We start from the raw sequence: 15,571 nt of genomic DNA on the forward strand, positions 1-15,571 counted from the left end.
GCCCCCCTATTACAAAAAAAAAAAAAAAAAAAAAAAGTACTTAACCAGAATAAACCAAAATGGCTGCTTCATGCAAAGGTAACTGATGGAGAGAAAATGCTGTACTATGTGGATATGGATGTGGAAAGGCAAAATAGAGGACTCAAATGTGAAATATCAGCAACTATTCCCACCCCCAGTTCTTTCCCCTGTAGTTTGCGGTTTATAAATGAATTGCTTAACTGTCTCGGTGAGTACGAGTCAGCATGACACTTCTAACACTCTATCAATACTTTATGATATTTTATTTTGAATGCACTACCTCTGTGTTTTGTTTCCTCTATTTGTTTACTCACAATATCTTCAAATGATTATATACACTCTATGGGTTCTTGTTACAAATTCTCTTGCTTGGTTAATTTGTGGAGGTTGGAAGGTGTTACATATTTTGTTGACAACCCAGTATAAATTATGGAAAGGGAGAGAAACCAGAACAGTAGCAAGAATGAAGTGCTTCATTTGATAGAATCATCTTCAGATCACACTAATAAGATGTCAGAGGTACTTTTGGATCCTATAAGCAGTTGTATTCCTCTCCTGGGTTTTCTGTACTGTCTGAAATGGGGAGAGTCAGCAGGAATTATATCAATGAGGCCAGCTTCAAATTTAAAAAATAATGCTACATTTCTTTTTTGTAGTGTTTTCTCCTCAAACATGACTAATGCACATCAATTCATTCTCATGTGAATGATACCTGTCCAGTCTGGTTTAGTTACTGACTTGGTCTGTGTCCAGTGAAGTCATGGAGGAAGCCCATATAATTTATACTTTGAGTTTGTGCTTAGCAATGTTGTTTCTTCCATTGCATCTTCTGGCAGGTCCTTTCCCCGTGTCTGCTGTCATTCCTCCTTCCTCTGATATAACCATAGCCTAGGAAACTTTCTTCTTTTCCTCTTCTGCTTCTTTTATCACATCCTTTACCCCCACCCCATCCTCAAATTGCAGGGTATATAATGTAAATAATTGTATGTTTGCATAAGCACACACATGTGCACAGTCATTCACACGCGCGCACACACACACACTTGCTTCTGTAGGCTATAGTTTTCCCTCAACCAGTTCTTGACTCACCCACAGCACACAGACTTACATATAGATAAGACCTATCAACTAAGCAAGGTCTTGCTTCTGTCTGTGGAAATGGAAATACATTTCGACTCTCATTTCCAGTTTTAAACATTTGGGAGGAACTTAAAAAGATGAGGGCTGATGCAGTCCTGATAGGGAGGGGACCTCACATTCTATCGAATTTGCCTAGTTCTGTACATTTCAAACCTGATTCTTTGACCACTAAGTGAGCCCATTAACCATAACATAAGCAGACGGTGCTGTGGGATTTTCCACTGTCCTATTCCTTATGTTTCTTCAAGGACTTAAGCATAATGTTGCATGCAGACACAGGGCAGTGGATGCAAGGAAGCAACTCTGTAGTACCCAGAGACAAATGAAGGAAAGGACAGGTAAACCTTAGCAATAAATGAGTGTAGGCTTTATAGCTCAATCAAAGTATGTGTAAGTTTTGAAATGGAGAGGTAATTTTATTTTGGGGGGTGGAGGATTGGTAGTGACTTTATGTCAGAAAACAAGCTAAAACTGCAGAGCCAACTCAGATAAGGGACCCTAGCAAACTGGCAAGTCTCCAGGTATGCTGAGGCATTGTGTACGGTGTCTGTGGAGCAGCCTTTGCTTTTCCATCCTGTATGGTCAGGAAGGGAAACCAATGATAGATGGCTAGAAACAAGCCCAGAGGCAGAGTTAATAAGATGAATCTTGCAAAACCTGGCACGATACCAAGGAAGTTGCTAACAACTTGCAGCAGCCTCGTGCTAGGCTGATACATATCCACCTGGCTGGGAAATGAGCTATGCAGTCCATCAAAACACTAAATAATAATCATAGTAACAGATGATTGCAAAACTAGACAGTGCAGGTATTCTGCTGACTAGGAATACCAGGGAAGCCAAGAATAGGCATGCATGTATACTGGTATAATCTCATTTGATTTCAAATCATTGTGAAGATATCTGATATCATTAGATAAGTGGACGAGCAACACATTAATACATATTAACATACGGATCCAGAACACAGTTTCTGATCAACTGAAATTTTTATTTACTTGGTACCTGGCTAAAATTACAACCTCATTTAGGGATAAAGAAACCAACCAAAAAATTCTTGAGAATGCCAGATCTCCCACCTCTGCAACCCAGTGCAACAAAGAGCTGAAATGTAATTTGTGCCCTGGATTCTCTTCTTTCTCCATAATTTTCTGTATCTTGCCTATGCCTGGATTAGATATTTGTAATGCGTCTTCTGAATTTAAAAAGTGTAATCCTATAAAATCCCTCTGGAGATCTGCCTTTTTTCAGTTCACCCTGGTGATGGCTCTTTAAGAGGAAAAAAATAATAGAAAAACAGGTCTGGAAGTGACTTGGTGTCATTATCTCATCTAACTCCCTGTTAGGGTAGGGACAGACATTCAAAAAGCCTGAGCCTGAATTAATTCAATCTTGGCAGGTTAGTTTAACCTAGTTAGGCTAAACCAGTTTGTAATTGCACAGACATCCCAGAAATGTAGGCACTTGCCTGCAGTGGCTCAGGGTAGAAGCCATTGGGCACTAAATTAGCCCTCCCTTCCCTTTCACTGGGCTGAGCTGAGGGGGCATGGCTAGGGTCTGGCAGGACACTAGCATGTGGTCTGCTAGCTAATACACAGACACCTCTCCACAAGCAGAGGGGAGGGGGGAATTCCTGCTTAGCAGGGAGTGGTGAGGGGGTGTGGGGGGAGCAGCCTTCAGTCTTTGTCAGAGCTGCAGCCAGGGAGCAGAGGGGAGGGGCCAGCCCTTCTGTGGAGCAGAGAGCCCCACCCAGCCCACAGAGCATGTCGGGATGCTGGGAGTGTGTGGTTTAGCTTAAACCAGCTGGTGTCTGAGACAGACATTGCATAAACTGGTTTGACCCAAATGAGTTAAGTCTGATACTACATTCAATGAGGTTTATCTCAAACCGGTTTCAGCCATTTTCAAGCTGGTTTATGTTCACTGAACATCTGTTCTGTTACAGGTTTAAACCAGTTTCTGATCACTTAAACCGGTTTATGTGTAATGTCTGTCCCTAGCTTTAAAGACAGGAACTTCCCAAGCACATAATTGCTTAATATGCATTTAAAAACTTCCAGAGATGGAGATACCACAACCTTTCTGCCCTTGCCTCACAAAGAAGAAACTGAACACCCCCCCAAACCCAAGTAAACAAAAATACGAGTTACATATAAAGCAATGGTCTCTCAAAACATCTTCCTTTCCCATTATTGTTGTAATCATCTTTAACCTCTACAACCTGGCACATCTCCACCGTAGTCTGTTATCCATTTGCATTGCATATTCTAAATTGTGCTCATATCCTGTCCTTTGCTGCTCAGGAAGTAAACGAGGAAACAATTTGGCCATGAATCTACAAAATTCTGGGTATTTACTTGTGGGCGATCCCACTGTGTTCTCTTCTTTGTTGGTAAATTGTTCAATCCAGCTGTCCCATCAGCAGGAGCAGGAAGATGGCTAATGATCTAATGGCAGGGCAACATACTACCATAGAGTGGATTAGAGTTTAAATTTGGACATCCTTTCTGCACTGTATAGCGCAGGGATGGGGAACCTTCAGACTGCTGGTCAGCTGGGGACTCCATTTCCCAGCTGGCTCCTTGCAGCAGTGACAGCCTGTCTGGAGCTGGGGCAGAGCCATGATCCCCTGCATGCGTGCCCCTGCCCAGAGTGTGCAGGCTATGGATCGCGGCTCTGCCCTGGCTCCAGAGCAAGCTGCCCCGCCACAAGATCCCAGCAGCTCCAGGACAGCCCCCTGCTCTGCTCTGCCGCGTGTACTGCTGGCGTGGCTGAGGCTCAGGTGTCCATGGAGACCAGCACAAGCCATGGAGGCAGGGGCGGCTGGGAAATGGAGTCCACTGCTGGCTGGATCTGGCCCATGTGCTGGACGTTCCTTATCCCTGGTATAGAGCAAGCAAGACTGACAGCCCTGCAGGGAGACTTTTCTCAGGCAGGGATTGGGAGGCTGGTATTTCTCTGTCGTAGTTTTCCTTTGACCTGTTCTAAAAATGCAATGGTTTTCAAACTTGCTGAAGCCAAAGAACAAACAAATTTCATATAACTTCTGCCAAGGAACTGCTACCTCTGGCACCATGGGCCATGTGAGCTGATAGGTAGCCAGACAACCTGGCCGAGCAGTGGTGGCACAGCACCTCCAAGCCCATGCAGCCATTACCTCCTAGTCTCTTTGCAGAGCCCCTGATGATCTATTGAGGAACCCCAGGGTTCAGTGGAGCACAGCTGGAAAACCAAGACCACTGTTACAGTACATTGGCTGGCTCCTAAAGAGTGTCCCTTTGAGACAGGGAGTTGATGATATCAGTGAATGCAAGGCTATTTTTTGTTCGTATGCTAGTGGCTCCTGCAATGTGTTGATGTTTTCCAAAGTGGCAGAAACTGTCTCTACTCTAATGAGCATACAGTCTAAGAAAATTAAGATTCGTGAAGGGAAGGTGACATGAAAACAACATGCCAGCTCGGTGATGAGGATACATTACTTACTGTTTACATATTTGTTCTGAGTATGTGTCTTTAGACATCTTCCTTCCATTACAATATTCACCATGCTACATCTCCATAAATGAGAAATTCTTGTGTGAAATAATGGGCAACTGAGTCAGCTATCTGGGGCTTTGGAGACTGCTGAGCCAAAAGGAGGAGATGGCAGAGAATGCGATGGGGATTGATAATATCACATTCACTACTGCAGCTTATGTTGATGGGTCATGATCCCAGGGAACAGATCCGGTTGGATAAGATTATTTAAATTTTACTTTTCAAGCAGTCAGGATTGTAAATAATCCAGTTTTAGACCAAGGAAAGTTTTTAAAAACATTATTTCCCTTCCTCACCCAGGATCAGGAAAGTTCCTTCACAAGAGTAATTTCTGTTCAGAAGCTCTCTCCTAGATGGTGCTTCCTAGATGGTAAGGTTTGCTACATGTATCTATTTCATTCACATACAAGAGCCTCTTGTTGCCATTTTACCTTAGGTCTGCCACGTCTTCCAGAGATTAGGATTAGCAGCTAAACTGGACAGTCCCATTTTAGAAAGAAGTGCCAGATTATGGGCAGTATGCTTTTTGTCTTACATGAATAAGTTCTCTCCTTAATGATAAGTCCTCTTTTGTTTTCTTTCCTAAATGAAATTGCAACCAAAGGTGGGTCTGGGTTTTTGGATTTGTTTGTTTTGATTTGGTTTTCATCTTTTTTGACTGTGCTACTGCATAAAAAATCCAATTATGAAGCTAGTTACTGGGCGCCTCTACACGAGATGCTTACTGTACATTAGCCCAATAACACTGCGCAGTAGTATAGTGGTTATTAATCATGCTAATAGCCTACTGCACAGTATTATTAGGCTAAAATGCAGTAAGTGACACTAACAAACTGTGCTCGCTCTGCTGTTCAGTAACTCTAGTTATTGCGCATTCAGTTAGTACTTCTTATTAGAAGTAACTAAGGCACATTAATGAACGTGTAGACACGCCCACTCAGTAATATAATGGTCCAAACTGTGTACAGGGGTTAAACAGACATCACATTCAGTGAAAACAACTGTGAAATGCTTCCAGTTATAGTAAATTAAGTTGCTAAACAGCTAGGCAAGTGATTAGACTATTTACATGGTGATTTTCCCTTCTTGTTCTCCTCGGGTTGTGAATAGATTGTAATTTTCTTGAATTTATTATTAATTTAAGAAGTATTAATAATTAGTCAGTGATTTGAACTACAGTTGCTTCACAGGCATTTTGTCACGAGTATTAGATACTCAGATTTTGAGCTGATTTGAATGGGCGAGTAAACCATATGGTATCTCTTTAGTCTGGTTAGAAGAATGGAACTCTATGTATCAGGTTTGTGGTGTGGCTGCTACTTAATCTGAAATTTTCCTACCATGCTTTTACGTTATATACTTATAATTTACTGTTTCTGTGAACATTCCTGGCAATAATAAAATTTCTAAACCATTAGTGGAAAACGGTTATGGCAGGGTAAAGGACAGGGGGAATATGAGTTTTGTCAAAATGAACATGTGTTTAGCAGGATTTGTCAGGCACTACTAACTGCAGGTGTAAGGGTTACCTACCTCCTTTGTAAAATGCTTTGAGGTATACTGATGAAAATTGCTGTATAAGACTTGGACACTGTTAATAAACTTGACAATGGCCCTCAGATTTATTCCTCTGTAATTATGATGTATATTTGTGTTTTGAATTTTAATGCCATGTTTGGTTAAACTGTGCCTTTGCAATGCCTGCCTATGAAGACAGGAGCACGTACATGATGAACCAAATTCAGTCCTTGTACAAGCTGACCTGACTCCAGTGAAGCCAAGGTTGTCTAAAACTAGGGCTGGCCAAACCTTAGTTTACCTTGTGCATTCTGTTCTGCTCAGTCCTTTTTTTTTAACCCATCTCAGTATTTTTTCTTTTCTTGCAGCAACTTCTGCTGATCGTTTTTACCGCATTGACAGATCTCAGGTAATTCTCCATCCAGTTATTGTTTCTATAGATTTTTTTTAAAGTTATGCCACATTGTTCCTGTGTGTCCTAAAGTTTTACCAATATCTTGCAGAAAACTGAAAAATATTCTGGGCCACCTTCTTAGACTGAGACAGCTCCACTGAAAATTTATTCCAGCTGATGTTCTATACTTCTATCTACAAATAAGCTGATATATAAATCACAGTTTTCCATGTTCCTCTTTCTTATCCTCTATTACTAAGGACATATGCATGAAAGCAGAATCTTTAAGAGTTTATCTCTCCTGCTGTTCATAACTCACCTGAAATCCTCTGCCTATGACATTGGATGTCTGTGGAAATTGTATGAAGTTACAAATTGCAAATTGTGGTTACAGGTGTATAAAATGCTCACAAGAAAACCAATATTCCACTAGTTTAAGGCTTTGGGACAGATAATCATATAATATTTATTGAAAGGCTTATTTAGTATTGTAGCTCATGCAGTTATTTTTGGATTTAGTTTTTAATCACAATGGGCTACTTGATGGTTTTGTACCAGCATGCAAAATGTAACTGTAATATGCCAGCCATCTTCATCTTTGTCCCTTTCTGGACCATGTAAAATAGACCAGGGCTGTCCAGCTGGTAGCTTGTGGGCCACATGTGATCCAAGAGGGGTTAAAGTGGAGCTCCCATGCTCCCATGCAGCTGCTACTTTTCTTGCAGTTCTTGTTACAATGGCACGTAGGGCTCCAGGCTCCACTTCTCTCCCTCCAGCTTTTGCTGTTTACCTGTGCCCCAAGGATTGGGATGGTGCAGCCCACAGCTAGGTAGCTGAAATGAGGGCTGCTTGCATGTGCAGTGCTGTGGTGGGGAGGAGTGGCTTCCTGGGGGACCATGGACACCTAAAATAGACCTATCAGCCTGTTCCTATCTCCCCAATCCAGGGGAGTTGTTGTCAAGCCTAGGCAGTTAAAACTCTTGCTTCCAGATGCTGAGATCTTGGTTTAATTCCCTACATATTTCCTGAAAGGAATGTCTGTACACAAGACACTGTTTTGACACAAAAGCAGGTGTTAGCACTGATGAGGTGCTACTTTAGTCTTTGGAGAATTTAAAATTCATCCTCATAGGCAAGGTGAGGAAAATGAGCCCAAACATATCAAAGCAAATAAACTGTTGGCTCGACCCCCTAGGAATATGGTACTGCTGAGTTTTATGCACAGCCGCGATTATTATCTGTAAAGCTGATGATTTCCCCCCCTATGTCCTTGATCCCCCTATGTCCCTGTTTCCATGGGATGGAAGGTCAGGATTCATGATGGTTCACCAAGACAGGACTGTAGGTGGACTCCCTCACCCCTTACCTTGGTAATTCTAGAAAGGGAAAGGGTAACAAAATATCTGAGCCTTCCTCTGTCTCTCAGGGGAATTGCAGGAAAAGGCAGAAGGAGGGCATGAGGTAAAAGTAGGGCATGGAGAAGAAGAGGAGAGATTATGGAAATGTAAAACAGCAGCAGCAACAACAGCACCAGGCTCTGAAATATTCTCCTGTGCTAAGGTCATTTCTAGCCTGCAGGTGTGGGCTGCAGACCTGATCCTTGACAGCAGTGATTCAGCCACAAATGCAAGCCTTAGCTGTCTTTGTGGATATTTCAGTTATTCTCTGGGAGATGTCACTCAGCTGCTGGCAAAACATTAAATAAAGACCAATTGGGGCACTAGATAGAGGTGTAACTGGCCTTTTGAGCAATGTTATAGATTTGATACTTGCAGCTCACTTAGGACAAAATCCTGGCCCCAGGGAAGTGAATCTGATATTTGCCATTGACTGTTAGGATTTCACTCACTTGGAATGTGAGGTGAGGTTATACCCACACACCCACATCCACTCACCCACACATGCATACCCCAGGGGACTCAAGTGGGTAACCTGCAGGACAGGGCAACTTTTGCTTAGCTTTCTGCCAGCATGGCTTCTTGACAGAGGGATGACAATGATGACTTATTATTCATGGTTTATTCCATTCTAACAGGAACATTTGCACTTTGTGACGGAAATTTCGCAGGACGAGATTTTTATCCTGGACCCTGAGCTGGTGGTGTCACAGCAGGTGGGGACACCTCCAGGAATGCCCGATCTGGTAGTGGAACAGGCCTCTGGGTGAGCACTTCCTTTCCCATATAGGGTTTTGGTCTTTTGCAGCTTTCCCAGAGTGGCTTTTCTATTCTTATGCTCTGCGGATAGGTTGGAGAAAGGCAGTTATTAAAGTAAGGACCTGGGTAAACAAATATAATGCTAAAAAAACCCAACTCTTTCTCTAAGGCATAGGTTCACATATTGTTTCCTGCAATCCTGAAGTGGCCTGCAGACCCCAGGAATTATAAAGGGTGTCTGTTTCCTTTTTTCCAATGGCTGGATCAAAAACTCCTGGGCTAATCCCGCTCACTGTGTAGGCAAGAGAAGTGCTGAGAATGAATGGATGTACTTGATTTGTGAAAGGTGATCTCTGAGGAGAGAATTTGTTTTTCCTTGCTCCTTGTTTTCTTAGGATATCTGATCGGTGGAACCCAGCAGTTCGAAAGCGGATGCTGAGTGACAGTGGCCTGGGCAAGATTTCCCTGCACTACGAGGTACCTGAAAAACAAAAGGACGCCAGCCAGACACACATGCTGCAGTAAGAGCCCTCTGCATTTCTCTGCTTGATGCTGCACTGTCACTGCCACCACTGGCATTTTTAGCAACTCTAAAATGTGATAGGTTACATTGATACGATAAAATAAATGGATTCCCTCAATCTCTCTCTCTCTCTCTCTCTCTCCTTCTGCTCCCTTCTGCTTCATCCTTCTCCATCTGTTATTTTCCTTTCTTCCCCAGATTTCTTTCCTCTTTACTATTAAAATGATAGACTCAGATTCCTAAAGCAGCTCATTTTTTTGTGTACCTCAAATTCTGGATGCCCAGCTGGAGGAAATTTGGAGTGAGCTGGTTTTCAGAACCAGGTGCATATCAAGAACCTTGTTTTTTCTAGCATTGGCAAAATACATTTGACAGGTAGCTCCTTAGCTGTCCCAAAGTATCTTCAGGCAGGCCTTGTTAAATAATTTTTTGCTCCCACAATGCAACACATTCCTCTCTACCAACGTCATGCCACTATGCTTGGGGATAACAATAATTCGGGGGAGAATTAGTGAAATCATCCTTCAAGTTAAAACCCACACTTCATTGACTCATTTTATATAAATACATCATGTGGCTATATATGGAGAACTTTGATTCCTCACTTCTTGGTACACAAGTAGTGCTCAACTACCTGTTTCTTTCAGATGAGCTTTTCAAAGCCAACAAAAGAATTTAGCCACTTATCAGCCACTAAAACAGAAATGTGTGGCTGAATTCTGAATTCAATTAAAAATGTCATCTTTTTTGCTCTAGCAAGTGGCTTATATTGATGTGTATCAGTCCTCTTTTATATTTCCCCTGAATTGGTCCTCCCAGGGCCAGGGATTTTATGAAGCCCCAAAGTCAGTTATGCTTAGGAAGGGAACAACTAGATATAAAAGTAACAGCATGGGTTTTAGTTAATCGTCCCTTAAATCACTCATAACTATAAGTATAAATATGGAAAGGGATGGCTGGATGCCTGTTGGTTAGTACTTTGCCATATCTCATAGGAAGATTTTGGTTAAGTTCAGGGTCTTGATATTTTGCTCCTCTACATCCACCACTGTGACTGTGAATATTGAAGAGAAAGCCTGATCAGCTTAAGAGTGTTTGTAGCTTTCTTGTGACAAGGATGGAGGGCTTTGAAATCAGAACATGTGAAGCAGGAAGAAATAAAAATGATGGGTAGTAATCCCACGGGAGTGGAGTAAGGATGGTTAGATATGGAAAAAGTTTTGGTTGCTGTGATGAATGATATTAATTAAATGTGATTGGAAATATTTACGTGGGTGGAATCATGGAGTTTATCAAGCATTAGTCCCTATAGATAAGGTTACCTGATCTGTTCCATTGTACAGCCACATTTTCAGTTGCTTATAACTTCAGTTATTTGGATTGATATTTTTCCATGCCAGGCATCTGTCTCTTGCTTCCATTTTGTGTACTTATGTATTTGGAAAGTTTCAGCTAAAACAGTGTAGTTGTTTCTGAGAGTGAAATTAGGAGAAAATTGTCATTTTGTGCATGTTATTGCATTGATACGTTTGTTTCATTAAGAAACTCTAGACCTCACAGTGTTTTGGAAGAAGTCTTTGGAGGCTTGAAATTTGCTAGAGGTCTCACCTGGGTCCCAGAGATGTGCTTCTTGTTGTCTCTGTCAATATCATCCTGAATTTGACCAAGTAATAACTTTCTGACAAATATCAGTAAATATGTACTTAGTTAAGACTTGTTATTCTGGCAACAAATTTCTCCAAAGTTCTGTCTATATGGAGCACGTTCCAATACAGGGCTGCAGGGGCTGAGCAGGACTTTTCTACAGTTATTGCTTCTTGTGGCACTGGGGATCTTACCGTGCCAAGCATGGGGACTAAGAGAAGGGAGACTAATTTAGTAGGATTTCCTGTTATTGGCACTTATAGGTAGCAAAGAGGAGGGAAGCAAGCAGAGCAGAATGAACAGCCAGTGTGTGGGGAGGGGTTGAAGTGGGTGTGGTAAGGAACATGGAGGTGGGCAGGCAGCAGAGGAACTGGGGGACAGAAGATAATAGGTGTGATATGTACAAACACAGGGAATTCTGGAGTATATGCATGCAGATAGAAAGGGAGCAAGCAACAGATGTGGAAATGAGAGAGCAAGAAGATGCCAAGCAGCTGAAAAGTGGAGAAGAAGCCAGGACAGGAAGAAGGAAATGGAATAGAAGGGGAGAGGAAGAAGGAACTGGGGGCATGGATAGGAGCAGGAAGAGAAGGGTCTTTAACCCCAAGAGTGCGCTCAACTCTAGAACCTGGAGTTACATCATCTTATGCGACTTTTTTCAGCATGCCACTCTTTCATTCAGATAGGCATGCTCTGGCATTAGTTCCTGTGGGAGGGCGGGCAAAACATTGAAAGCAAGCTTTGCAAATGGCTGTCCGTGGCATGTCTTTTTTTTCTGGATGCCCAAAAAGACACGTGCAGCCTGATTTCCAAAAGGACTGAGCATCCACAGTTGCAACATAGTGTTCTGCTTTCAACATATTAAATGCGGTAAAAGTATTAAATACTTCGCAAATTCTGGCCTTAAGTATCTCAAGTTATGCACATAAAATTAAAGGATTCATTTTTGACAAATTTGGTCTTAATCTCCCCGTGTTTTAGCCCTGTTTATAAAGTGGAGATGATAATAAATACCACCTCACTTCACAGGAGCTTGTGAAGATAAATTCATAAATGTTAGAGAAGCACTCAGGTACTGCCAAAAGAACATTGCACAAGTACCTAGGAGGAGATCAATTTTATATTCAGTTCAGGGTTGTAACGGTATACAAGAAATAAGACCTGGGCGCATACACCAAATGTGAATGATAAAAAGAAATAATGAAAACTACCCATGTATTCATTGAGGCAGGGGTCCTGTGGAAAAAAATAGGAGTGGCCATGTAATTAAAAACCACAGTATAATGCATACACACGAGGGAGCCAAATCAAGCTTTTACAGACCATCTTAATTCCAGTGTTTCTTAGCTTTTATGTTCTTGACTTTTCATCCCTATTGTTATTTCAATCTAGTTTTATTTGTATAATATATTTACAAAACACCTTTTAGAACTACCTTTTCTATAATATTCATATAAAACACCTTTTCTACTGTGGGCTCTGAAGGCAGCATACAAACTCTTACACAGGGTTCACTCATTCAGATAACTTTTTTCCAAATATAACTTCTGTGGAGGATTTTAGTAAGTCAGAATACAATAACACAGAGAAGAAAACTGACTAGATACAGGGGATACCTATTTATTTCAGTGTTCCAGCAGAGATTTCAGTAGACATGAGTGATCAGGGCTGTGGTTTAGACCTCATCTGAAATACAGCATGACACCTCCAGCTATAAGCCTAATATCCATTAATATCACACAAGGGCATGACTTTGGTCCTCACTCTGAGGGAGGAGAGCCATCAACTGAATCACTATTTCTGCAATACTCTGGATTTTCCTTGGAGGTCATACCTTTTTCAAGCACTGACTTGGACTGACCCATCTTAGATCATGACAGTGGGTTAGATCACAGCTGGAAGGAGTATGGCTGCAGGCACCTCGGAGCATCTGTGGCATAAGTCTATGCTTCTCTTGAAAGTGGAGTCTTACTATTTGAAAAGAGGGGGATAGTTGAAAAGACCAGCCATAAAAAAGGATATGCTTTAAATTACTCCAGTCAGGATAAAAGTAAAAGAAGATGATACAGGGAGAACAATTTGAAAATAATTATGTTGTTTGGCACTGATCCTACTCTTAAGCCCGTGAGGTAACAGGAAATTTGATTTCAGTAGTAGGGGTCTTTTGTGGGAGAAAATTAATTACTCTTTTGTTTTTAATTAAGTGAGCTTTCTATTGGTTAATTTTCAGGTGGCATCTGATTAATGATATTTCAAGTTCCTTGCCTTTCCCCCCCCCCGACCCTTTCTGCTTGTCCCTTGAGATGGAAGAGCTGTGTGTCCCACAGAGGGAGAGATCGGAAAGGCTGGTTATCTAATCTTAGTGCAGTGACCAGGAACTGAACCATGTTTCAGTTTAATAGGAACATAGGACTGATGTGTGAAATGCATCCACGGCACCTGTGAAGAGATTTGGTTAGGAGAGAAGTGCTTGTACTAGCCCTACTTATACATGCTAGTCCAGTCCAGCAAAATATGTAATTAGGTGCTTCACTAAAAACATACAGGTAGTCTGACTAATGCAAGCTCTTCTCTTCTGGTCAAATGCAACTTGTTGGACAGATGTGGAAGAGCATGCACCAAAACTGTGTCACTTTCTCCCTATCCTCTTAACTACAATATCCTTAGGATTATTTCATTCAAAGAGCTGGTTCTCAGGACATTTGTTCAAGGGTTCTGCTTGTCCTCATTCATGAAGATACTTTGGTAGTTTGCTGGGAGCAAGAGGAGGAAAGGGAGGAGGCACCATGCACCAAATCCTGTTCTGGGAAGGTAACTGAGCCAGGGTTGCCTGTGTGCTTGGCTTGCTGAGGGCTGTTTGACAGGTTTGTGTGCTTGGGTGTGTGCTCTGAGCAGCTGCTTGCTGCTTGCTGATTGATTGCTCACTGGGTGTGACAGAGGGCCCTAACAAAATGGCCTACCCAGTCCAGGCCCAGGAGAGGTATATAAGGAGGCAGTCCAGGCGACCAGGGAAGCAGTGAAAAGGGAGAAGCTAAGAAAGATTCTTTGATATTTAATTAGAACTGACGAACTACATAGTTTTATTTTAGCAGCTGAAGCTCAGCAGCTAGACCAAGACTTAAAGTCCCTTGTTTAAGTACAGTCCAGAGTGAGGGGGAGTTCACTTGGAAACTCTTTCATGTTCCTTTACTGTAAGCTTGCTGAGAGGAAAGACGTTGCAGGGAAAAGGGGACCCTTCAGATGAAGGAACAGCAAATGGGCCAGCTACACAGGAGTTTGCTAAGGAAGGTCTGGTTGGACAGAGAAGCATGAAGTGAGAGCCAGGAGATTAGAAGACCCAGAAGCATGGCTGGAGGATGTTGCAATACCAGAGCTACTGCCACTTCCAGCTCTTCCTCTGCTTCCACCTGTGAGGTGTCTGTCCAGGCAGGACCCCACACTGCTGAGGATTCCACCCATGTCCTGGTTTGGTGATGTGCAGACTGCAGCTTGCAGATTCCTTCCCTCATCAGACTGCAATGTGAGTGGTGCCTTCTGGTGGTGTCCCGTGGGAGAAGGCAAGATTGCTATAGGAGGTGGTAGCAAGGCCCTGAAGCATCCTCCACAATGAGGACTTCATTGATTCCATGCTGGAGGAAACCTCTAGGACCATGGAGGAAGAACTGCCGGAGATGGTGCTAGAAAAGGAAAAGGGCATGGACTCCCACAAAGGTGGAAGCTGAAAGCTGAAAGTGTGTATTTTCTGGCAGCAAGAAGAAGTCATCATCCTCACGTACAGTGGTTTGCCTGAAGAACAGATATGGAGCACTAACAACAGAGGAGGAGGAGTGTATTTCACTGGTGGAAGAGGCCAGGCCAGGAATCCCCAAGGTGGGGAGGATCAAGATCACTGCCACAAAGAGGAAGCGACAGGTGGTGGTACAGGTGGTGGTAGTTGGAGACTCCCTTCTGTAGGGGATGGAGGGATCCATCTGCTAGCCTGACTTGTTGTCCCGGGAAGTCTACTGCTTGCCTGGAACCTGGATCTGAGATGTCACAGAAGAACTACAACCCCCTGACTACTATCCCATGTTGCTCATCCATATGGGCATCAGTGATACTGTCAGGGGTGACACTGACCAGATCAAGAGTAAATATAGGGCTCTGGGTGCAATGGTAAAGGGGACAGGGGCACAGGTCATTCTTCTCAATCCTTCCAGTGAAGGGGAAGGGCCCTGGCAGGAGCAGATGCATCCTGAAGATCAATGCATGGGTGCACAGGTGGTGTTGGCTGCAGGGATTCAGCTTCTTTGACAGTGGGATGCTGTTCCAAGAAAAAAGATTGCTGAGAAGAGTCTAGATTCCCCTGATGAAGAGAGGGAAGAGCATTTTTGCAGACTGGCTTGCTAACCTAGGGAGGAGGGCTTTAAATTAGGTTTGCTGGGGGATGGAGAACAAAGCCCTGAGTTAAGTGGGAAAGCAGGGGACCTGGAAGAAGCAGAAGCAGGAAGGGGCAACAGGGGAGGCCTCATTCTTTCTGACAAAGTAGGGCAGTCAACTAGTTACCTCAGGTGTCTGTACATGAATGCATGGAGCCTGGGAAACAAGCAGGAAGAACTGGAAGTCTTTGCATAGGTGATGCATAGGGGGGAGCATGGGG

The 15,571-nt window shown here is 42.9% G+C and overlaps 1 protein-coding gene across 1 annotated transcript in view; it reads left to right on the top strand.

Annotated features, from left to right (window-relative positions):
- Positions 1-15,571, top strand: part of DGKI (diacylglycerol kinase iota) — a 244,967-nt gene that overhangs the window by 146,791 nt on the left and 82,605 nt on the right. Inside the window, exons 23-26 of the mRNA XM_019515441.1 lie at positions 4,998-5,067; positions 6,584-6,624; positions 8,645-8,772; positions 9,161-9,286. Coding sequence (XP_019370986.1) covers positions 4,998-5,067; positions 6,584-6,624; positions 8,645-8,772; positions 9,161-9,286 — 365 coding nt within the window. The remainder of the gene's footprint in view (positions 1-4,997; positions 5,068-6,583; positions 6,625-8,644; positions 8,773-9,160; positions 9,287-15,571) is intronic.

The sequence above is a fragment of the Gavialis gangeticus genome, unplaced genomic scaffold, assembly GCF_001723915.1.
Source record: "Gavialis gangeticus isolate Ggan-Ray unplaced genomic scaffold, GavGan_comp1, whole genome shotgun sequence".
NCBI classification, from domain to species: Eukaryota; Metazoa; Chordata; order Crocodylia; family Gavialidae; genus Gavialis; species Gavialis gangeticus.